At 36.4% G+C, this 24137-nt stretch overlaps 1 protein-coding gene across 1 annotated transcript in view; it reads right to left on the reverse strand.

The window, feature by feature from the left end:
* The window catches only part of neb (nebulin), a 53252-nt gene extending 32744 nt beyond the window's left edge, over nt 1-20508 (reverse strand). Inside the window, exons 1-50 of the mRNA XM_053497013.1 lie at nt 20446-20508; nt 17349-17465; nt 17076-17183; nt 16868-16972; nt 16670-16774; nt 16443-16547; nt 14146-14250; nt 13680-13784; nt 13442-13549; nt 12654-12770; nt 12158-12259; nt 11960-12067; nt 11750-11854; nt 11551-11649; nt 10294-10398; nt 10085-10192; nt 9858-9971; nt 9544-9741; nt 9312-9419; nt 8936-9034; nt 8658-8762; nt 8467-8574; nt 8044-8355; nt 7680-7886; nt 7475-7579; nt 7276-7383; nt 6861-7172; nt 6520-6726; nt 6305-6409; nt 6025-6132; nt 5602-5913; nt 5189-5395; nt 4988-5092; nt 4732-4839; nt 4326-4637; nt 4015-4221; nt 3813-3917; nt 3615-3722; nt 3206-3517; nt 2817-3023; nt 2546-2650; nt 2349-2456; nt 1941-2252; nt 1643-1846; nt 1456-1560; nt 1174-1281; nt 784-1095; nt 489-692; nt 289-393; nt 78-185 (exon numbers count right to left, since the gene is read on the reverse strand). Of these exons, the coding sequence (XP_053352988.1) occupies nt 78-185; nt 289-393; nt 489-692; nt 784-1095; nt 1174-1281; nt 1456-1560; nt 1643-1846; nt 1941-2252; nt 2349-2456; nt 2546-2650; nt 2817-3023; nt 3206-3517; nt 3615-3722; nt 3813-3917; nt 4015-4221; nt 4326-4637; nt 4732-4839; nt 4988-5092; nt 5189-5395; nt 5602-5913; nt 6025-6132; nt 6305-6409; nt 6520-6726; nt 6861-7172; nt 7276-7383; nt 7475-7579; nt 7680-7886; nt 8044-8355; nt 8467-8574; nt 8658-8762; nt 8936-9034; nt 9312-9419; nt 9544-9741; nt 9858-9971; nt 10085-10192; nt 10294-10398; nt 11551-11649; nt 11750-11854; nt 11960-12067; nt 12158-12259; nt 12654-12770; nt 13442-13549; nt 13680-13784; nt 14146-14250; nt 16443-16547; nt 16670-16774; nt 16868-16972; nt 17076-17183; nt 17349-17465; nt 20446-20496 (7503 nt within the window). The 5' untranslated portion in view covers nt 20497-20508. The remainder of the gene's footprint in view (nt 1-77; nt 186-288; nt 394-488; nt 693-783; nt 1096-1173; nt 1282-1455; nt 1561-1642; nt 1847-1940; nt 2253-2348; nt 2457-2545; nt 2651-2816; nt 3024-3205; nt 3518-3614; nt 3723-3812; nt 3918-4014; nt 4222-4325; nt 4638-4731; nt 4840-4987; nt 5093-5188; nt 5396-5601; nt 5914-6024; nt 6133-6304; nt 6410-6519; nt 6727-6860; nt 7173-7275; nt 7384-7474; nt 7580-7679; nt 7887-8043; nt 8356-8466; nt 8575-8657; nt 8763-8935; nt 9035-9311; nt 9420-9543; nt 9742-9857; nt 9972-10084; nt 10193-10293; nt 10399-11550; nt 11650-11749; nt 11855-11959; nt 12068-12157; nt 12260-12653; nt 12771-13441; nt 13550-13679; nt 13785-14145; nt 14251-16442; nt 16548-16669; nt 16775-16867; nt 16973-17075; nt 17184-17348; nt 17466-20445) is intronic.
* Between the last annotated feature and the right edge of the window lie 3629 nt (nt 20509-24137).

Raw genomic sequence — 24137 nt, forward strand, 5'->3', positions numbered from 1 at the left:
AAAGAATATGTTTTCTAAAAATACAAATGCACACAGATTGCTGGCTTTCAGTTACTTGTATTTAAAAAAACACTTACATCACTGACGATGTCTCTAGAGGCTTTTGCTGCTTTGATAGAAATGGCATCATTTCGCAAATCATAACCCTTCTTCTTAGCCTCTTCATTGGCAAGTTTGTACAGTTTCTGAGGGGTAATTTGTGAAAAACAATAATTTATGAATTACAAAAAGAAATTAAAATGGAAAAGCTGTTATCATTTATGTGTTATATAGTCCTTATAAACTAACCTCACTATAGTTGACCTTGTTCTGTTTTGCATGGAGAACCTCTATTGCGTCTGGCATGACATGGATCTTGGTTTTATCATTCTCCCATGCTTTGATATATAACCGCTAGCAGAATTAATTTAATGGGAAACAATTAAAAGCAAGTGATAAGAATTTTCATAAAAATTCACTAGGGTTATGTATGTCAGAGCAACCTTTACCTTGTTCATGATACTATTATTAGCTTTGGCCAGAGCCATTGGCATGTCTTCAGTAGTGCTTGTGAACCTGAAGTTGCTTGGGTGCTGACGATACTTTCTTTCACTCAAAGCATCTCCAGCTTTTTTTGCTTTCTCAACATCAAGTGAACCAATTGGAATCCATCCCAGGCCTTTCAGCCATTTCAGATCTGCCTTATAGATAACCTGAAGATTGAATGTAATAGAAAATGTAATCATTTAAAATCATATGAGTAAAGAAATTGGTAAAGTTATGTAACCAAATGAAATCACTTACATCACTCTGGAGGTCATAGACTTGTCTGGCCTTTACAACATCAGTGGAGTCTGGCAGGCAGGTCCAGTTGTGCAGGTAAGTTCTGTAGTTGGTATCATTGACCTGGATCTGGTTTTTCTTGGCCAGTTCAAATGACAGCATGTCCACTGGAAGGTTGAATTTGGTTTTAGACATGTTGAAGTCTTTCTTGTACAGGGCATCACTAGCAATCTTAGCTGAGTTCAAAGCCAGCATGAGCAGTGGGTCATCCTGGACGCTCCGAGCTCCAATGTGGTGGCCAACTTGCTTACGATATCCAGTTTTGTACTTGTACTATAAACAATACAAACCAATTAAGTATAATGAAAAACATCTTTAAAATTATGTGTCTTTTTAGCTCATAAAACTTACATCACTAGCAATGTCCCTGGAGGTTCTAGCAGCAATAATAGAGATGGCATCGCTGCGCAGGTCATAGCCTTTTTTCTTGGCCAGTTCATTGGCAAGTCTGTATTGTTTCTGTGTATGAATAAATGATGACATTTTTTATACACCACAAAATAAAAAAAATACAATAAACAAATAACTGTCTTGTGTTACCAATCATTAAAAAAAGCAACCTTAAATGATGTTTAATATATATGAAACTTATGTGATAAATAACAGCTTTAGGCATAGAATAAAGATACTGACCTCACTGTAATTTACTTTATTCTGTTTTGCAAGGATTACATCCATTGCATCAGGCATGATGTGGATCTTGGTCTTATCATTCTCCCAATTTTCGACATAAGTTTTCTGAAGGAAAATAACAGGCATTATAATACTTTCATTTCTCTGTACAACAAATAATTAAATAAGCAATTTAAACAAATGTTACCTTGTTCATGATACTGTTATTGGCTTTGGCCAGAGCCATTGGCATGTCTTCAGTAGTGCTTGTGAACCTGAAGTTGCTTGGGTGCTGACGATACTTTCTTTCACTCAAAGCGTCTCCAGCTTTCTTAGCTTTCTCAACATCAAGTGAACCAATTGGTATCCATCCCAGGCCTTGAAGCCATTTCAGATCTGCCTTATACACAGCCTGCGAAATAAAGGTAATAAAAGCAATAGAAAATTTATATAGCAAAGTTATAAAATAGGATGAGCTAACTAACAATTCCAGACGGAAAACCTACATCACTCTGGAGGTCATAGACTTGTCTAGCGTGTACAACATCACTGGAGTCTGGCAGGCAGGTCCAGTTGTGCAGGTAAGTTCTGTAGTTGGCATCGTTGACTTGAATCTGGTTCTTTTTGGCCAGTTGAAATGACAGCATGTCCACTGGAAGGTGGAATTTGGTCTTAGACATGTTGAAGTCTTTCTTGTACAGGGCATCACTAGCAATCTTAGCAGAATTCAAAGCCAGCATAAGCAGTGGGTCATCCTGAATGCTTCGAGCTCCTACATGGTGGCCAACTTGCTTACGATATCCAGTTTTGTACTTGTACTGTTTAGAAATAAAAGGTGTTATTTTTATACACACACTGTAATCAGTCTGTTCACACATTGACATTTATTTTGGCCCGATCAAAGAAAAACTTACATCACTAGCAATAGCTGTGGATGCCTTGGCTGCTCGAATTGAAATAGCATCATTGCGCATGTCATAGCCTTTCTTCTTTGCCAGTTCATTGGCAAGTTTGTACAGTTTCTTAAAAAATGGAAGACAAGAAGTTAGTTATAACTTTGCATTACAGTTACTGTACAGCATATGAAAGCTTTGTGTTAGAGATTACTAACCTCACTGTAGTTGGCTTTATTCTGACGTGCAAGAGTGACATTCATTGCATCTGGCATAATATGGATTGATGTTTTGTCATTCTCCCAGGCCTGAATGTAGCTTTTCTGTGAAAGACATGTTTGGAAGTATTCAACACAATGAGCATTTACATTTTGAAATCTATTTTTGTTATTAGTTAAATCCAATTTATCTGAGGCCATGACATAATAATTAAACAATTAATAAAATCAGAACAACAACAACAACAACAAAGAAAGTAATCTAAATCACCTTGTTCATAATTTGATTGTTGGTTGCAGCCAGGGTCAGGTCCATGGAGAACATATCCTTGGTGAACTTGTATTTGCTCGGGTGTGTACGATAAAGTTTTTCACTACCTATCCGACTTGCTGTTTTGGCTTTCTCCACATCCAATGACCCAATGGGAATCCATCCCATTCCTTTCATGTAGTTGTTGTATTCACTCTTATACACATTCTATGAAAAGCAATTAAACATTTAAAACAATGCATTTAACAACCATTTAACCTAACAACCATTTATTGTGTACGTTATAGATTTAAAACATTCATACGTTAATCTCAATGGTATAAACTTGTATTAGGATCTGCAGTTTTATTCGGAAAATAACCAAGACTATCATGTTAATCTACACTCACATCACTAGCAATCGCCTGCATGTTGCGAGCCAACTCTAGGTTCATGGCATCTGGCAGTACTGTGTAACGAGCAATGTGCTGTTTATATCCGGCATAGGTTTGCACAGCAGAAGCCTGCTTAGCAGATACAACACTCCACATGTCCACAGGAGAGTGGAACTTCAGCTTAGCCTTGTGATAGTCCTTCTTGTAGTTCTTGTCACTCTGCAGTTTGGCCACTTGCATGTAGTGCACCAAGAGCGGGTCGTCCTGAAGACTACGGGTGCCAATATGGTGGCCCCTGGCCTTCTGATAATCCAGCTTATATTTGTACTATTAAAAGTAAAATATCATATTAGATGAGACAAAGACAGACATTGGCTGTGAAAAGGTAATAAGATTATAATTCAGTTTTTGATTATCTACTTACATCACTAGCAATGCGTGTTGAAGCTTTGGCTGCAACTAAAGGTATAGCATCCACCCTGAGGTCATAACCCTTTTTCTTTGCAGCTTCCATTCCAGCTTTGTAGGCTTTCTAAAGTGAAACGATATGGACTTAAAGATTAGAATGGTCCACAAGTTAAATACCAAGGACTGAGAAAGAATGATGTAACATATGTTTTACCTGACTAATAGTTACTGCATTTGCTTTTGCCAGAAGAATGTCTGGGCTGTCAGGCATAATGTGGACCTTAGTCTTGTCTGTATCCCAAGCAGCTGTATACGCTTGCTGCAGTTACAAACATGTAACATATTTAATTATCAACCAGAGAATCCACACGTTTACTAAAAGTACAAAATTATACTTTGTTTATGAGATAAGCCACCTTATTCATGATCTGGTTGTTGGCAGCAGCTAATGCCAGGTCCATGGAATCCATGTGCTTGTGGAAAGTGTATTTAGATGGATGAGTCCGGTAACTCTTTTCACTGAGTATCCGCCCTCCAATTTTTGCTGTCTCCACTCCTAATGAGCCAATAGGCACCCATCCAAGACCTTTCATATATGTGTTGTAATCATTCTTGTACTCAACCTGGAAATATTAGCAGAAATATTGCTTTGGAGATAAGCAACCATTGCTAGGCTAAAATAAATTCATAACCCTCCACTGACAATAGAAATCTTTTTTTTACTTACATCACTGGAACTAGAATTCATGGAGCGAGCTAACTCCAGGTTCATGGCATCAGGAAGCAATGTGTAGTGATGAAAGAGCTGCTTATAGCCAATCCATGTTTGAGCTTTAGAAGCTTGCTTAGCTTGTATAACACTCCACATGTCCACAGGGGTGTGGTACTTTAGCTTAGACTTGTGATAGTCCTTCTTGTAGTTCCTGTCACTCTGAATTTTAGCCACTTGCATGTAGTGCACCAGCAGAGGGTCATCCTGGAGACTACGGAAGCCAACATGGTGACCTTTGGCCTTCTCAAATGCTAGTTTGTACTTGTACTGAAATAAAATGATAGCTCTATTAATGACAAGGACATACATTAAAGAAGCAATGCATATTATTATATCTTAAACCAGAGGATGATAAACATACATTGCTGGCTTTGTCCCTGCCAGATTTGGCAGCCACAATTGAAATAGCATCTGCTTTAAGGTCATAACCCTTCTTATTCATTTCCACAAGGCCAGCTTTATAGAGTTTCTAAAAATAAAAATAAAAAAGCAAAGAGCATACAAGTATAATTAATTAACATTGGCAGGTAGTACAATGTGCTTGGTCAACTCTAGCAAAATTATCTGTAGGTAAAGTTGGGTGTTCTAAGGAAACAGCTTTTTTTTTTTAGCCTTACCTCGCTCACATTGATGGCATTGGCCTTGGCAAGAACAAATTGAGGGCTGTCAGGCATTACATGGACTTTGAGTTTGTCTTTCTCCCATGCAGAAGTATATGCTTGCTGCATTAAAACAAATGGGGAAAATTGTTACTAGACAAAATTACACAGATTCAAAATCATACAATAAGAAAGTGAAGTCACAACATGCAAACTTACCTTGTTCATAATCTGGTTGTTGGCAGTAGCCAACGCCAGATCCATGGAATCCATGTGCTTGTGGAAGGTGTATTTAGAGGGATGAGTACGGTACTTCTTTTCACTCTGTATTTGTCCACCAAGCTTGGCAGTCTCAACCGCTAGGGAGCCGATAGGAACCCATCCCAGACCTTTCATAGTGCTGTTGTAATCAGTCTTGTACTCAACCTGTAAAAGATAGAATGATAATATAAAATATAAGATTTATACATGATAATAAGGTAATTGTAACAAGAAAATTTGGACTTATTTGATTTTTTTGCAATCTTAGTTGCTCTGGTTTCATTATGATGGCTGGCTTGGGCAGGTAAACTTTTAGACTGTTAAATTTCCAGTCTTACATAGGCTTTGTAAAAGAAATTAACTTGACTCACATCACTGGAATTGACATTCATGTTGCGAGCCAGCTCCAGTGGCATGGCATCAGGTAGAAGTGTGTAGTGATGGATCGGCTGTTTGTAGCCTGTATACGTCTGAACTGCAGATGAATGTTTAGCCTGGGCGACACTCCACATATCCACAGGGGTGTGGTACTTCAGCTTGGCCTTGTGGTAGTCTTTCTTGTAGTTTTTGTCACTTTGCATTTTAGCCACTTGCATGTAGTGAACCAGTAGTGGGTCATCTTGAAGGCTACGGAAGCCAACGTGGTGACCTCGTGCCTTTTCATAATCTTTCTTGTACTGGAACTGTAAACATAAGTCCCTCATAAATTAATGGACAAGAGATGGACAAGCTCCTTAACATAATCTGAAGAGAAGGATATATGTTTTTTTGTATTACTGTATGTGTTTACTCACATTGCTAGCAATACGCCTTCCTTGTTTAGCAGCAACTATAGGAATAGCATCAGCCTTCATGTCGTATCCTTTGGCAATGTCTACAAGCCACTGAGATTTGTAATGTGACTGAAAAAAACAAGAATGTTATCTCAGTGAGCACAAAGAAGGTTACAACTGCAACATTTTATTCTCTACATCTATTGTCATTAATTATTATATATTTTTTTAAACAGCAAATATTTCCATAATGCAAGCAAATTTACACTTAATAGTGACTCTCTTTCAACATGTATTTTACCTCGCTAATAGTCTGAGCGTTATATTTGGCCTGCATAAACTGTGGCGCGTCTGGTGGAAGGTGGTAGGTGTGCATGTACTTCTCTCCAGAAGCCTTATAAGCAAACTATAACAGAAAACACAAAAAATACAAATTATGAGAAAATTTACATAATTATGAGAAAGTTTTTACATAATCATTATATTATTGTGGAGCATGGGAAGAGTGATACATACAGGATGCATCTGCTTGGTGTTATTCATGGCTAAAGCCATGTTCATTTGGTCTGTCAGGCTGGTAAACTTCAAACTGCTTGGATGAACTCTGTAGTTCTTTTCATCCAGAGCAGCTTTGGCGGTTTTAGCTTTTTCAACATCAAGAGAGCCGATCGGAACCCATCCTGATCCCTTGTAGATATTATTGTACTCTGACTTGTAGGCATTCTGTCCAGATAAAGCAAAAACAAAATAAACAATTTTATTATTGTTTATTTTGTTGTAATAATGTAATGTAAAGTAAATGTAGATGTAATAATGCATTAGTACATTATTATAAATGTTGCATAAGTTAGACTTACATCACTCTGAATTTCCATCATGTTGCGAGCGAGGTCAATATGCATGGCATCAGGTAGAAGCGTGTAGCGATGGATCGGCTGTTTGTAGCCTGTATACGTCTGAACTGCAGATGAATGTTTAGCCTGGGCGACACTCCACATATCCACAGGGGTGTGGTACTTCAGCTTGGCCTTGTTGTAGTCTTTCTTGTAGTTTTTGTCACTTTGCATTTTTGCCACTTGCATGTAATGCACCAGCAGAGGGTCATCTTGAAGGCTACGGGTGCCAACGTGGTGACCTCTGGCCTTCTGGTATGCTAGTTTGTACTTGTACTGTATAACAAACAACAACATGTAATCATTGTATTAATATATATGTTAGAATTTTATACCATATTTTGAACAAACTTAAAAAATAAAATGTGTGGTTACTTACATCACTGGCAATATCTCTAGAGGCCTTGGCAGCAACGACTGGAATAGCATCCTGCTTCATCTGGTGACCTTTCAAAATATCTTGCTTGTGTGCATACGTGTAGTATGTCTGGAAAAATAAAATCAGTTAACTAGTATATCTATAGAATATGTAACATTTAATATACATTTTTTGGACAGGTGAGGGTGTGTCTTCTCACATCGCTGATATTGACAGCATTGTATTTAGCTTGCAGAAACCCAGGTGCATCAGGTGGAAGATGGTATGTGTGCATGAACTTCTCTCCACTGGCTTTGTACAGCCTCTGCAAAACAAAGAAACCACATGATATAAATTTAAAATTTAAATTTTTTCAAATATACTTTGACTTTCTGTACTTATTTGGCACATTTGTTATTACGCACATCACTTAGCTGCTGTGCATTCAGCTTCGCTTGCTCCATAACAGGACTGTCGGTGACGCTGGTGAACTTGATGGTGTCTGGATGCTGCCTATACTTCTTTTCATCAAGAGCTTTGCCTGCAGCCTTAGCTTTCTCTACATCCAATGAGCCAATGGGGATCCATCCAGTACCTTTCACAGAGGCTTCATAGTCTGATTTATAGTTGACCTAATAATGACAGAAATTGACAGAAATTGTGAGTTACTGGGAGTATGCATGCCCTATATATATAATTAGTTCATTTAAAAACTAAAATATAAGGCTTAATGTCTTAAAATGCTTTTGTTCAGTTCAACTGAGTTTATGTTAGAAAGAACTATCTTACATCACTAGAAATGCTGTTCATAGTGCGAGCCAGCTCCAGTGGCATAGCATCAGGTAGAAGCGTGTAGCGATGGATCGGCTGTTTGTAGCCTGTGTATGTCTGAACTGCAGATGAATGTTTAGCCTGGGCGACACTCCACATATCCACAGGGGTGTGGTACTTCAGCTTGGCCTTGTGGTAGTCTTTCTTGTAGTTTTTGTCACTTTGCATTTTAGCCACGTGCATGTAGTGAACTAGTAGTGGGTCATCCTGAAGATTGCGAAAGCCAACATGATGACCCCTTGCCTTGTTGAAGTCTTTCTTGTATTGGACCTAAAGGAGTAAAAAGAAAAAAAAAAAGGATATTAAAATGTATTGATTTCCTTCTTATTCCATGTTGTGCATGATCCGTGTCATGTGGGAATAAAAAAGAAAGGTACATACATCACTGACTGCCAGTCTTGCTGCCTTAGCTGCACGAATAGGAATAGCGTCAGCCTTCAAGTCATAACCCTTTGAAATAAGGTCTTCAAAGCCAAGCTTGTAATATTTCTGAAAATTCAGAACAATGTGGAAAACTTTATAAACAACACTGTCATAACCCCATGGATTTCTTATTAGAAATATTTACATACATTGCTGATGTTGTAGGCGTTACACTTGGCCTGGATGAACCCTGGAACATCAGGAGGGAGGGAGTATTTTTGATGGATTTCCTCAAGCCCTTTCTTGTAGTGAAGCTACAAATTGGAGTATAAGTCAGATGCAGTGCACAAAGCAGTGTGGTCGATTTACGATAGCATAAATGAAACATTAATGCACATTATATTGTAATGTGTTATGCTATTGAAGGTGTACAGTGTGGAGCACGAAAAGCAAAGCTCTATATCATATTTAGAGAACATGTACTTACATCACTCCTGAGTTGCTGATTGAGCTTAGATTGCAGCATGATGGGGTGGTCATCAATAGAAGTAAACGGCACAGTATCAGGGGCCTGCCTGTACTTTTTCTGGGTTGAGGAAATAAGAGAATAACATGTGACTACTATAGTTATGTGAGTAGTTATGTGAAAGATTAGGCAACATAGCAAAAAAAAAAAAAGAAAAACAAATTCTGTGAGCAAGTCATGTATTTTTCAGTTTAATGTAAAACACTAATCTAACAACATTTTTAAGCATAAAGTGTGTATGAAATCATTAAAAACAACTTGCAAACAAAACAGTGCATGTGCATATTTCAATGTTTAACAATATGAAACCGAATTTTGGGGTAATTGACAATTATACCTCACTCAGGATCTCTCCTGCTTTCTTCGCCTTCTCAACATCCAGTGATCCGTAAGGTATCCAGGGAGTTCCTTTAGTGTAGTTGTTGTACTCTGACTTGTAGTCATTCTGCCATATGAGGGGAGAGAAAAAAAAATCAGCGAAATCATAAAGAAAGCTAGCAATTTAAAATATAGAAGTTTATTCCACACAAAGCATCTTTTCTGTGTCAGGGTACAGTGTGAATGCTTACATCACTCTGGAGCGTGTTGGCTTTCTTTGCCTGCTCTAGTGCTATGCTGTCATATGGCAAGAAGTAGCGATTGATAATATTCCTGTAGCCAGTCATGCTAGCAATGCCCTGAGACTTCTTTGCTAGTGTAACAAGCATCATGTCCAGTGGAGTATGATACTTTGTCTTCATCTTCTCATAATCCTTTTTATATTCACGCTGTTAAAGAAAGATTTTACTTGTATTAGAAATCATATCAAAATATTAAACCATAATATAAACAAATCATCTTCCAGAATGTCCTTCTAGTTGTTATACATATATGAAATAATTACCTCACTTTGGATCTTAGCAACATGAACTGAATGCATGATCTTTGGATCATCATTGATGCTAAGGGCACCAACCATGTGCCCTTTGGTCTTTTCATAATCCTTCTTGTATTTTACCTAACAAAAAAGTCAATAGAGTACAGTGTTCTCAAAAGCAACTTAAATACTACTGTAATTTTAAGAGAAATGTTGAATTTGCTATAATGAACAACAGAGCTTTCTTTACTTACATCACTGACAATATTGGTGTGGGCGCGGGCTGCGAGGATGGGGATAGCATCACCCTTCACCTCAAATTTTTTTGCTTTTGTCTTTTCCCATTCGAACTTGTAACAAGTCTAAACCACAGCATTGGTTCATATTAAAACATGAAAGCTTGCTCATTAACTTTTATATCTAAATGAAGTCATAATATGGTGGTAAAACAGATAATACTTACGTCACTTAGGTTATACGCGTTGACTCTGGATTGAATGAAGAAGGGGTAATCGGGAGGTAGGTAACATTTAAACTTCTCTTTTTCATACTCTGCCTTGTAGTTCAGCTGAAAAGCAAACAGAATTAAGGTCAATAACTGCATATACTGAAGATGCACGTTGGTTTCATGCTAAACTAAGTTTTTGATAATTCTCATTATAACATTGCTATTGAAACCTGATTTATTTATTTATTTAAACAGCAGCTCAGCTCTGACAATAGTTTGGTCTACATAGATTTACACTATTCAGGATTGATGCTCCCACCTGTACAAGGCAATGCTAGGATCTGGGGTTGCTTCAATTGATCAGGTCTAGGCTTACAGTAGTAAAGTTATGGGCAATAAACTGAAGTCAGCTGATGACCTGAATGTACTGACTGACCAGGCTATCCAATCAATTGATTTTTTTTTTTCACTGATGGCATGGCCATATTTCAGGATAATAATATCAAGATTCCTCAGGATCAAATAGTGAAATAGTGGTTCTGTATGCATGTGGAATTTATTTAATCTTTACCCCAATAAAAATCTTTGGGATGTGATGGAGAAGACTTTATGGAGTGCTACTCTTCCATCATCAATACAAGATCTTGGCCAAAAAACAATGGCATGTCAAATACGTGCTGTTAAACATAAGGACGGTCTAACAAAATATTAAAGTTTTTAACTTTTTTCAGCTAAGGCAGTGTATTTAATGTTTCAGTTATGCTCAATTTGTATTTTATTCAAATGTAATGTTTTTGAATATAAAAAAGCAAATGACTTATTTAAATAAATATGATTTACAGTAAATTGATTTATCAAAATTCTTATTTATATTATTTACATCCTAATAGTCTATATTTTGATGATACCATTGTGTCTGTAAAATCAGAAAGTCCAATAGATGGCAATGTTGCTTCCTAAAATGTCCAATACCTTTGCTTTGACCTCTGTGGGTAGGAAAGTTATTTTAAGATTTTGGTTTGGAAAGTCCTAAAATATCTCAGCACATTCACTTTATCTACAGAACAGCAACTGGGCTCTGAAGATAAACAAGTGTGGCCTAAGTATTTGGGGATGGCATTTAGTGCACATGAGAATGCCATTGGTGCCACTCAGCGTCTTATCTTTGTTGTAATTTTTTCTAAGATAAATACTTGTCTGTAAAACAGAAATGATATATGTGACTCTTGTTAAAACTGAGCTAGACATTGTAAGGGATAAAGAAAGACGTACATCACTCAGCTGTTTGGCGTTGATGACTGCTTGTACTTGGACAGGCGAGTCTGTTACTTGTGTGAACTTTACTGTGTCTGGGTGTTGGCGATATGCTTTCTATGAAGAAGAAATGGAACACACAAATATAATTACAAAGTCATATACAAAAAAGGATTGAATGTGCAATGTCATGAATGTTTCTATTTGGCAAACTCACATCTTTACATTGTTCCACTTTTTTCATGGCGTCATATTCAGGTGTGATAGTTTGAGGGAAGTAGCACCGTGCCTTCATATCCTCATAATCAGATTTATAATTTTTCTAAAAGCAAACAAAAACACAATAATTAATAAAATGTAAATGGGTACAACTGTTCAAGAAAATCCTATATGTGGACTATTGTTTAGTAAAATACACATTACTTACATCACTCTTCATCTCTTCCACCCTTTGGCAGTGAAGCGTGTTTACATCTTCATAACTGCCAATATAATGGCCCTTTATCTCATTGTCATACTTGTCCTTATAGTGCGCCTATGGAATGAAACAAACGCATGGTTGTTCTATCACTAAGCTAACACTGAATGTTTCTTACCAACAAAGAATAAAGTAACTGATACTCACATCACTAAACTTCTTCAGCACATTATCCATCTTAAATTTTGGGGTGTCACAGTAATTAATGCTGAATCCTCTTGATTTTTCATAGTTTGCTTTATACACTTTCTAAAAACGAAGGAAGAAGAAGAAATGAGAAAACACCTAATACACAACATATAAATATTTAAAAGTCTTAAACTGTAATTATTGTAATTATTCTAAATATTTAACTTAAATCCAAGCGATGATTTCTAGTCACTGCTCTCACAGCCTTGTGTTAGTATTTTAACATTACATTCTTTCCACCAGTAATTTCACCAACAGTATTTGACAATGATATGCTACTTAATGAGCAGCAACACAACATGTTAAACATGAGCTCCACATGGTGGACGAAAGGTCTGCTGCGTGACTAAGCTTTTCACAACATGGGGTTAAAATGAAATAAAAAAAGTGAATAGCATACAAATTAATATATATATATATATATAAAATGCTTGGTAAACAAATCCAACCATACATCGCTCAAAATGTTGCCAGCGTATCTCAGTTGTCTGAGGAGGGGGTTTTCTGTAGCTGGGAGAACGTTGTAATCCGACTCTGATTTTGTCTTTTCGTACTGTTTCTTGTATTTGACCTAAGAAAGAAAAAAAATGTTTATAAATCAATGCACAATTAAATCTGGTTGTGAGCCTTATGGTTACTTATAGGGATCCTCTATTATTATTATTATTATTATTATTGTTATTATTATTATTATTATTATTATTATTATTATCATCATCATCACTATTACATATTATTATTATGATTATTATTACTATTTATGCCTACATTGAGTCTCTGTCAATATTACAAGTACAATATGCCAACTTGTGAATAGCTCTTGTGTCACTGGTTAAATTCAGCCTGAGACTAACCAGCACATGTACTGACAACATATCCACAAACAGAAGAATTTAAACCTCTGCATGTGATTCAGCTTGTTCTGTAACACTATCATTGTTTTCAACATCACTTAAGGATTTCTTGATTGCAACTGGGTGTCTAAGTCTAAAACACAATACCTAAATATCTGCATGACACATATTCACACTTATCAGAATTTGTTCTAAATATCATTCCAGTGACTATACAATTAAAAAGACCCTCCTTTTTTCTTGCCAGTTTCTCACTGTCTAGTTTATAAGCACTATATCACTGACCTCTTACTTTTACTATGTTTAACAGTACTGTACCACTGACTACCTCACTTCTACTATGATCACTTCCACATGTGAAAAAGAAGAGGAACATATTTAAGCTCACCGAGCTTGCAGTGTCACCAGCCATTTTGTTTGTAGCGTATGTTGGTGTTTCGGTTTGCATGAAATAAATTTGGTCTTTCATTTCTTCAAAAGCAGCAGTATATTTTTTCTGAGCGGGAAAGAAATGTATAATAGAAAACAGTTAGCAGTAAGAGTAATTTTATATACATCTTTATATGGCTTGTTTAAAATTAAGATATGAGGTAGATACATAGTACATACAGTAGACTATTACTTACTTCACTTAAGTTATCCATGGCCATCCTGCCAACTGCAATGTCAAAATAAGGAGTTTCACACCACTGGCCTTTGACATTCTTGTTATAGTGGTCATGATAGACAAGCTAAAAGATAAAACAAGTTGGTTAATTATAATAATACAAAAAAAACTTAAAAATGAATCTGCACTTTCTTTAAGGGTTTGTGGGTATATGAGCTGTTTAAATCTGAAACAAGACCCTTTAGTCATATCATGAACATATGTTTAGTCCTGTCTGTCTCTGAGGCAGTCTCTCATTCTTGTGTCATAGCCCTGTTTAGTCTCTGCCTGTCCGAAGCTTTGCAATATCGCTCATTATAGATATGATATGGCTAAAAATATACACTGACTATTAACACTCTCCATCAGACAGGGCTTTGAAATTTCAGTGACCAAGGAACAATATTGTTTTGACATGACTGACCTGATGTGTGAGTTCTACTTACATTACTCCGATTGGCAAAGTTTCTCTTGGCCAGTTCCACTTCTGGGGGATCAGGCAAGGATGTGTACTTTGCTTTGCGCTCATCATGACCTTTCTTATATTTAATCTATGACAAAGAAAAATTGAAAGTTGTTAACATATAGAATAGGGATGGTTGGCAACTGTTCATTTCTCTAAGTGCCCCTAAAATGAGAGAATACATCATCCAATCTGTTAATACACAGATATACATACTACGTGTACATTAGGTAATGAAAAGAAAATTATTTATTAAATTATTATTTGAGTACGGACTTTACAATTCAAAAAACATTATTTATATCAACGAGACAGGTTTTATAAAATAAAAATGGTCTTAAATGGGAATACTCCTCTTGCTCTAAATGTGATATAAAGTTGCAGTGCAAGTTTACAAACACTGTTAATGATCATGAATGTCATGGAAATTTGTTATTGGGTTTGCAAATTTCTTTCTTCAATTGGTCTTTTTGCTTGGGCAGAATGATTGTATACCATACATCTTGAATAGAAGAAACTCCCAAGGTTTAATTTATTTTAGTTCTTCTGAAATCAAAACAAAGTATACATTAATTTCTAAGGCACCTGTCATTTCTTTACATTTTGCTTCCAAAAAGCCAGACCTTCTTGAGGAACAGTTCTTCAGGTGTCCTGAAGAACTTTTAATGGCTTTCATTTTTGGCAAGTTTTTGGCTCTCATTTTTTTGTTAAACCACAAATAAGCCAAGCATTTGGCTTATTTGAGGTAATTTGGTCCGTTTGGAAGAACCATTTGTGGCAGAGCTGACTGATGTCTTGAGATATTGCTTTAATATATATTCAAATTATCTTCCGTCCTCATGATGTTATCTATTTTGTGATGTGCACCAGTCCCTCCTAAAGAAAAGCTTCCCACAACATGATGCTGCCACACCTATGCTTCATGGTTAGGATGGTTTTGTAACCTGTTTTTTTCCTCCAGAAAGAAGTCATTATGACCAAGTCATTCAATATTTGTTTCACCAGAACCCTGTGCAGCTGCAAAGTGCTGACTGTTTTTTTGTTTGTTTGTTTTTTGTGACAGAAAATGTGGTTCCGAAGCCGTGGCTTCTTCCTTGCTGAGCAGATTTTCCAAGTTACTTCAATATAGGACTTGTTACTAGACACTTTTTTCCATGTTTCCTACAGTGTCTTCACAAGGTCTGTTGCTGTTGTTCTGGGATTTATTTATGTTTTTGTTAAAGTACAAGTCTTCATTCCTGAGCGGTATGATGGCTGCGTGCATGCAACCATCATACTGCATGGGACCACGCAGTGGTCTTTATGGTAGTATTTATAATTGTGTAGTATTATTTGTACAGAACATGGCACCTTCGGTCATTTAAAAATTGCTCCCAAGGATCCAGACTTGTGGATGTACATAGGTTTTATTTATTTTTTTTCCCCTTTGTCCAAGACCTTTTTTCTGAATTCTTTAGATTTTTTTTTTTTGAAAACACTAAACATCAAACAGAATAGGGAGAAATGTAATCTCAGTGACTTTACCATGGTGTGGTTGTTGTAAGAGATGGGCTGGTTTGAGTATATGTACTCAGAGTATTCCAAACTACTGATCTCTTTTTACCCATAACAGCCTATAGAATGAATCGTTTCCTCTGACCCCTCTTGTGAACAGGACGTTTCTATCCATAAAGCCTTTGAGATCAGCATTAAAATAAATAAATAAATAAATAAATAAATAAATATGTCCTTCTGGCTTGAACAGCTTGGTCATAATCAAACTCACAAATCATAGTATTTCTTTATTCTAATGTTATAATGTTATTCTAATGTAAATGTTATTCTAATTGTAATGTTAAACATCAACTGAAGCTTTTGACCTCTATCTGCCTGATTTCATGCATTGCACAGCTGCCACATGAGTGACTGGTTAAATAACCACTTGAATATGCAGGGTCACAAGTGTTCCTAAAAAAAGTTTAATAGTGTGTTTAATTTGTAAACACATTCTTTATACTTTTCTTTTGTAGTTTTTGCTATTTGTTTTTTTTGCTAAAATTTGCTTCCCATACAGCAGCATATTATTTATTAATAATTATTATATTATTATTATTTATTATTATTTACATATTATTTCTGATGCTGTGTCATATACTGCCTTTTTCAAACCATATCTATATATTGAGACACAAAATTTTGTAGATAAACGTTTTGACTTTTTATTGTACAGTAAAGAAGGCTAATTTTGCCATCATTTGTAACGTCCTTTTTGATGACATTATATTGAAAGAGTATACTTACATCACTGAGGACTTCCTGTGCCTTTGCCACTCGGCGGAGCTCCGGACTGTCACTGTATGGGTAGTACATGGTCTTATCCACATCCCAATCTTCTGTGTACTGTTTCTGATAGGAATAAACATTTGATTGAAAGTTATAATGTGTTAATGAATTCAAGTCATAATAGTAAAAAGACTAAGGTCGCAGGTATTTATATACAAGACATTCTAGGACAGTCACTTTCCTACCTTGCTCATATTTGCAGCATTTTTCACTGCCAATACCAACTCGGGCGCATCAGGAGGCAGTAAGTATCTGTCCTTAGTCTCGTCCCATTTCTGTCTGTACAAGACCTTAAGAGCCACAAAAAATTAGGCACATTTGATAGATTTGGTTCTCTAGTACGATTGACTGTGTTTTGATGTTGCTACGTTAGATGTACTTACTTTGCTGACAAGATCGGAGACTTTCTTCACATGTGCGATTTCACGAGCCTCACCATCATACAAACTGCCGGTCTTAGCCTTCAGGCCTTCCATACGATATTTCACCTATATATATACCAACATTGCACATTGCATATTCAACAATAAATCCAAAAGGGGTAAATTGGTGATTCAACAGCTGAAAGTAATCCTAAAGTGTAATCATCACCTCACTGAGCTGATCCTGAGCCTTCTTGATTTGCATAATCTCAGGTGTGTCAGGGGTAATGTAATAAGGTTGACCCTTGCTCTTCTCATAATTCTCCCTGTACTTGTTCTGCAAAGATCCATGAGCTTACATGTAACATTAATAATGATGCCAAGCATATACCCATATACAGTTTATACACAATAATGCATGTATCATAGTAATATTACACCAGTATTACAATCTTAACAAAATAAAATGCAGACGTCTGTGTTGTTTATTTTATTGTCTTACATGGCTGTACTGGTCAAGCATCTTCTGACTGTGTTCCAGGTACGGGGTCATGAATTTAGAAGTGTCAACCTTCGCCCTCTTCCTGACCTTACGTGCAGGAAGTCCAGTAGGCCCAGGCTAGAAAATCAAAAAGTCTGTCAGAAACTAGATTAAGGTGCATGTATGAGCATCCTCTTGGATTCTAAATATATGAGCCACTAGAGACATATTAACACTAAAATATTTCTCTTGCAAATATAAATGCTAATTGTTGGGTTGATGTATTAACTGTGATATTAGCAACCTTTATTTATAACAAGTAAATCATGAAAAATACTTTAATTCAAGGCATCTTTCTAAATAAACTTAATTGCTGTAATACAAATCACTTACAGTATATGAGTACAAAGTAAAAAGTATGAATACCAAATTAGTCACATCTAGTCATTTCACTTCTTCCTTTCAGCAGCATACCAATAAACATCTAACTTGCAATTATCATTATTATTATTATTATTATTATTAGTGTGAGTGCGTGTTTGCATGTTTGTGTGTGTGTGTGTGTGTGTGTGTGTGTGTGTGTGTGGTTAGGAGGTTATTTGCTCTCAAAAACCAAGCAACTCAGAAAAAATGCATGAGACCAGTCCCTATTGAAGCACACATACATAACTTTACTTGAAAATGACATGCAAGAACAAAAGCATGCAAAAAGTCTATGAAGACTGCGGAGAGTCACATCCTTAAATACAACTCTAACTACTATTTTAAAAGGCCTACAGAACTGAATATGAGGGCTATTTCATCAGTATTTGGACTAAAGATCATATTTATAGGAAAAAACAGGAAATAGAAAAAACTTATATACTTCTAAAAGTAGAATGCTGACTGACTCTTCTTTCTACACTGTGAATTGTTAAACAAGGTGGTTTGTTTAATAATCCACTGCCTCTTCATGAGTTAATTTAAAAAAAATATTTGTATAGTTTAGGTATGGACAGTGGAATAACCCTCATGACATGCGAGATCAGGCAGCATGGCAAACGCTGTGTATCTCTTTCAGCAGTGGGCCCTGGTAGGAGGCCATTTACCTCTCCAACCCGAGCCTGTTGTGAGCTGGTTGAGGAACTGTAGACAGTCGTATACTCCTCATAAAACTACAAATATAGGACAAACTCTGTACTTTTAAAATGTTGTTCACAGAAACAAGCTGACATGTGTGTGTCTGTGACTTTTGCAGGGAAATAGCTAAGCATCTCTTTTACCTATTTATATATATATGCTCCCAGTCAAAAGTTTGGACACACCTTCTAATTCCATGGTCTTTCCTGATTTTTCTTTCTTTTTACATCGTAAAACAATGCTAAAAGAATCCAAATATGTAATAATAAAAAACTTGGTATTGAGATGTGTCTGCTGTGCTACTTATGCTCTGTAAAGACTTTATAACAGCTTTTATCTGAGGTGCTATAGATTTGTGGGGGTTTTTCCCCCTGGTTGGATAATTGAGTTATTTTTTACTGAGCAGCCTGCAATAGTTTGACTGCTTTGACTGACTGAATCTCCTGTGCTCAAACACTTCAGCACCTAGATGAGCTCACAGCTGTAAATGTTTCAGCAAAAGGTAATATCATGGTGACAAATATACATAACAGCGGCTCACAGAATACTTTAATTAATCAAATAATCATAACGCTGGTCATTAAAAATATATAGATTATCATGATATTATAATTATAATAAAGTTTTAGCTATTTAACTTGGATTCTATTTTATACATTTAAGATCTCCTTAGTTCTGATAACAAAGCTATTATTTGCTACCTTAAATACGTTTAGTTGAATGTTTAAATCACAAAATTTTACATCTTCTAAGTGTGTAATTTGAATACAATTCATTTTAAAAAGCTGACATTTATCATGGCTAGATAAAGTATTCCAGGGTCTAGAAAGAAGAGATTGTATAGATACAGCAAAATGCTTTAATACACCTATATCTCTTCACCTTAACTTCCTGCCCCTTACTGTATTGCAAATTGTTCTATTAACCACCTGTGGGTGTCTTTCCCCAATAAAACCCCAGCAAACCTTTCTGTAAGAGTGACATTAATGGCTTGATGAGTGTGATTTACAGTGCCTCTCTTCTCATTTGCCTTCCTGCAAGTCAACTGCATATGTACACTTCTATATTTGTATCTACTGTAAGAATAACCCATGCCAAAGCTGGATACTACTTTTCCACTAATGGTGAAAAAAAAAGTAGATCATACATGAAGATAATACTACATTGTAGTAATCTACAAGAGTTGGAATATGTTTAAAATGTTATCTATCTAACTGAGATAATACTGCTAGAGAAACCTGCTGAATTGTGACATGAATTGAATGGGAAAAAAAGGAAAGCATGAATCAATGTTAAAACATTTACACAAGTGTTCATGACAGCAAGAGCCCCTGGAAGCTTCACGAAGAATTATACTAGTCAAGGTGACAACAAAAGATTGGTATCCTGTGACAGTAAACAGTTTACAGAATATCAAATTGATATATCTTATCGTTCTAAAAAGAAAAATTAAGTAGTATTTTTTATTTTTATTTGCAGCTCTAAATGAGGCTTGCAGGGGATCTTGTAACATTGAACAGAACGTAATCCCACTGTTAGTATAAAGGTTTCACAGCAAGTGTGAGAATATCATATCTAACAATGGTTACTTCCATTCAGGCATTTTTCATAAGATGCTGGTAACACATCATCAACAATAAGAATACAGAACAGACACAAAAACAGTTGCAAAATAACATGTTGTGTTTTTTATATATCAAACCAACGTTCTGATATTGCATATGCTCAACTAATCAGACTACTTCAGCTGGGAATAAAGTGGTGGTGGTGTTGGGGGGGGGATGGGGGGGGATGGGGGGGGTTAAAATGTAGGTCTTATACTGCACTACGGGTGGTACTGAGAGGGATGATCTGAAATGAGAGCCAGCTCTAGTCATGAATATTGGGGTAAGCGCATACTGAACTGCTGACTGTGGTGGTATCTCAGTTCTCTATTCATAGGACCTGCCAAAAGACCTGCACTGTAGAGTTCATCAAGAGAGGTTAACTTATATCTTACCTCCTCCACTTCTTCATCATAGTCATCGTCATACTCTTCAGTGTCCATCATGAGACACTTTTAGTGGGTCTACATAACAAAATAAACTAGAGTTAAACTTCCTTAAATCTATTTTAAATGCATATAGCAAATAGGAGAGCTATATAAATTAACATTACTGAAGCTTAAACAAAGAAATAACTCAAACATTGCTGAAAACATGTACAAAAGATATATTCTTGCCTTGCTATCAGTTGAAGGGCACACCGTGGACCCATACTAAAAATAGGCCTCAAACCATCTATCAACACCAAGAGCAAAGATAATCTTATGGAAACTAGAATATTTACCCTTTATAGTTTCATACATACCTGACCAAATACAATTTCAGTAGTCTATCCAATGAAAGTAGTGATAGTAGAAAGGTGTTCACTTTCCATCTACTAGGGTCCCACACTGAAATTCCACTTAATGTATTCCTGCAAACCTAAAGACAGACAAATATGAATTCACTTTTTACTGAACTCCGCAAACGATTGTCTGTTTAAAGGGTTTTGCAGGCCTCAGGTGGTCAAATAGTTTGACACCCAAGAGCCCCAAAAGAGCCGCAACTCCTGGATGAAGCTTCCCGACAGCTGCGCCCAGACGCTCCAGCTATGTCTCATGAAAGTTAATGCCAGGACCTGATTGGCTGGCTTTGTTTAGCTAGCAGAACTGCAATGCCTTCTGAGGCTGCGGGTTAAATATAGGACTGCATACTAACTAGCCTTTTTTAGCACCAAACTCACAGAATTTAACATGAAATTATCATTTCTTTAAAGATAAAATTTTGGAAAAGAGAAAATGAGAATTGAAGCAAATTCCCATTCAAAGTGGTGAGGGGCCTCAGATAGTGATCCCAAGTGTAGATGCATAGATTCCAGAGAAAGCGAGAGAGAAGATCCAACATCATAATATGGGCAGGTTTAAGAGTCCTTGTAATGTTGCCCAGTCAGAGGAAGTTGACCAGTGCTTCGTAAGAGACAATGCCAAGAATTGACCCTGAGCTTCAATTCCATCCAATGGCAAAAGAGTAGAAAATCCACAGGATGCCATGCAAAGGTCTGTGTAGGCTGGAGAGGGAAATCTGAATTGTTGTTTGCTTTATTTAATTCTTTGCTTACCAGTAATTTTAAGGTTATAGTGTTTCCCAAGCTGCCAGAGCCTCCCCAACTCTTCCCTCCTGAGAAACGCTGGGCGACAGCTCACAGCCACAGTCGCACTTCAGTTATCATGTGCTCCAACCAGCCAATCAGAGAGCAATATTCTCAGGTTTCAACAGCTAAATATAAGGTAGTGATGGCTTTAGGAAAATAGCACCTGTTCAGCAAATCCAGTGAGAGACAACTATACAAAAGGAGCAGTGAGATTTGGGGTGAAATAGATTTTCGCAGTAAGGTATTATCATTGTTAGCAGAGGCGTTGCAGGGTTACAGTAACATTCCATTCTATAGAGCCACCATAATGCCCAAAAGTAACACTCAGGGTAGAGAGAGAAAATTGGTCAACTACACCTTGACCTAAGGAAATGTATGAAACAACTTTAATTCTTAATAACTTCTTTAATAAACATTTGATTATATTTTGGATTTAGATTTTTAGATGAGCAGTAAACTAATATTTTAAATCTATGACTGCAGATATGACATCATGCTAATTTTGTCTGTGTACTCTAGCTAGCATAAAATTCATGTTATGACAGACAGAAAAAAACATTCTTATTCTCTTGTGTATAATCACTATTGTTTTTGAAACAGAAGTAAATAATTTCCCCAAAATAAATTTTTTTCAGTAATAGCTCAGTATTACCATAAAACTGCATAACTATTATTGTTACAACCAAGGCATAATTCAACGAAAGATTTAACATGTAATAGAAAAGAGCAAAGGTAATAAAAATAATGTGTCATAAACTATACTTAATAAAATGCATGGGCATCAACAAGCTAACAATTACCAGGACATTGTCGCTTGTCCCAGTATATAGCTTTAGTGTTATGCTATGGGTTTGGTAACTAAGGTGTTGCCAAATATTTTTAGCCAAACACAGCTCAGGTGCCTGGCATGTACACATTTGTTGTCCAAGGATGTTTCAGAGTTGTCATGAAAATCCAGGAACCAAATAAAAAAATAACACATATTTTGACACAATTTATTTATTTTTTTTATGGGGGGCGCGAACAAAATTAAAATTAAACTTTTAATAATCACCTGTAAATAGCCATAAGAAGTGCTGGAAAGCGCAGAGTGTAAGCTCGGCCACGATCACTTGATTGCTGCTTGATAGCTTGATTGCTAAGCTCTTTAACTTTTTTTCTTTTCTTTTTTTTTTTTTTGCTTTTTAAAAATTTACGTGCCTACATAGACACTTGTTTGTTCGGCGCCCCACGTACACGAACATAAATGAACATAATACAGTTTCGATTTTTTTATCATAAAAAATAATATTAAGGAATACAGCGAAACATTGACTAAATAACTTTATTTCATTATTTAAATAAATAATTATGTTAAATTATGTATTATGTTAAATAATTACATGTTAAAGTAGCATTCTTCCCATCGCTCCTTATTGACCGGCCACCACAGCTTGCCACAGAAGCTATCCCCCATAATGTATCTTACCTCCTGGATTGTTCTGGTGAACAGGTTTCTACTTCAGCCCAGCCCAGGAGCAGGTTTCTGCACATGTTTATCTTCTTAATGCCTTTATCTACTCCCTGTGCGGATCTGCACTACAGAAGGTGAATGACAGCCACAGCTGAGTCATTCCTTCTCTGGGGGCTATGTCCTTCCTCAACCCCTCATACATTCTACAGCATCAGTAAGCAGAATGCAAGGGTACTGGGTCACCCCAACATCAGCCAGCAGGAAGCTCAGATTTTTAAACTAAGGTTTTAATGAGCTCGGATTGCACTGACCTTTTCATAAAACCACAAATGCGTAATAAATCTTGACTCATTTATTATTTTTTAGATCAAAAAGCTATAATAAAAATGTAGTGGTCTGGGTATAATCTAAAATGGCGACTTTAAAGTAAAGGGCAGCATCAATCGCCAGCCATCCACATCTATTAAACAGTAGATGACAGGATGGGTGAATCACAGGGCTACAAGAAGAAAGACAGCAAATCACTTGGTCATTGGTAAACAATGAGTCATGGAGACTAAATTTTACAAATTATTTGGCACGCTGACTCAATAACGCACCAGTGCCTGTCGTAGTGGAAAAGACTCACTTGCCAAAACACTGAGCTAAGTGGGCTAAATACAGAGGGGAAGAAAAGACATGTTTGCTAAGGCCTTCAAATAAAGCCAAGTTGTTTACTTTGTGTTTGTGAAAAGCTAACAGATTCTGATTTTCTAATTTTTATTTAACCCTTAGAATATTTTGTAATGTTGCTACTCACTCACTCATCATATATAGCACTTTATCCTGTGCACAGGGGCGCGGTACACCCTGAACGAGATGCTAATTTATTACAGAGCACACACAAACATACTCGCACACAATTTGGAAACGCTAATTTGCCTTATCTGCACATCTTCGGACTGTGGAAGGAAACGGAAGCACCCGGAAAAAAACAACGAAGGAAGGGAAGGTCATGCAGACTCCATGTGCATAGACTCGAGGTAGGGCCCGGACTGAGTAGCAAGGCGACAGTGCTAACCACT

Source organism: Clarias gariepinus, chromosome 5 (genome assembly GCF_024256425.1).
Source record: "Clarias gariepinus isolate MV-2021 ecotype Netherlands chromosome 5, CGAR_prim_01v2, whole genome shotgun sequence".
Taxonomy (NCBI): Eukaryota; Metazoa; Chordata; class Actinopteri; order Siluriformes; family Clariidae; genus Clarias; species Clarias gariepinus.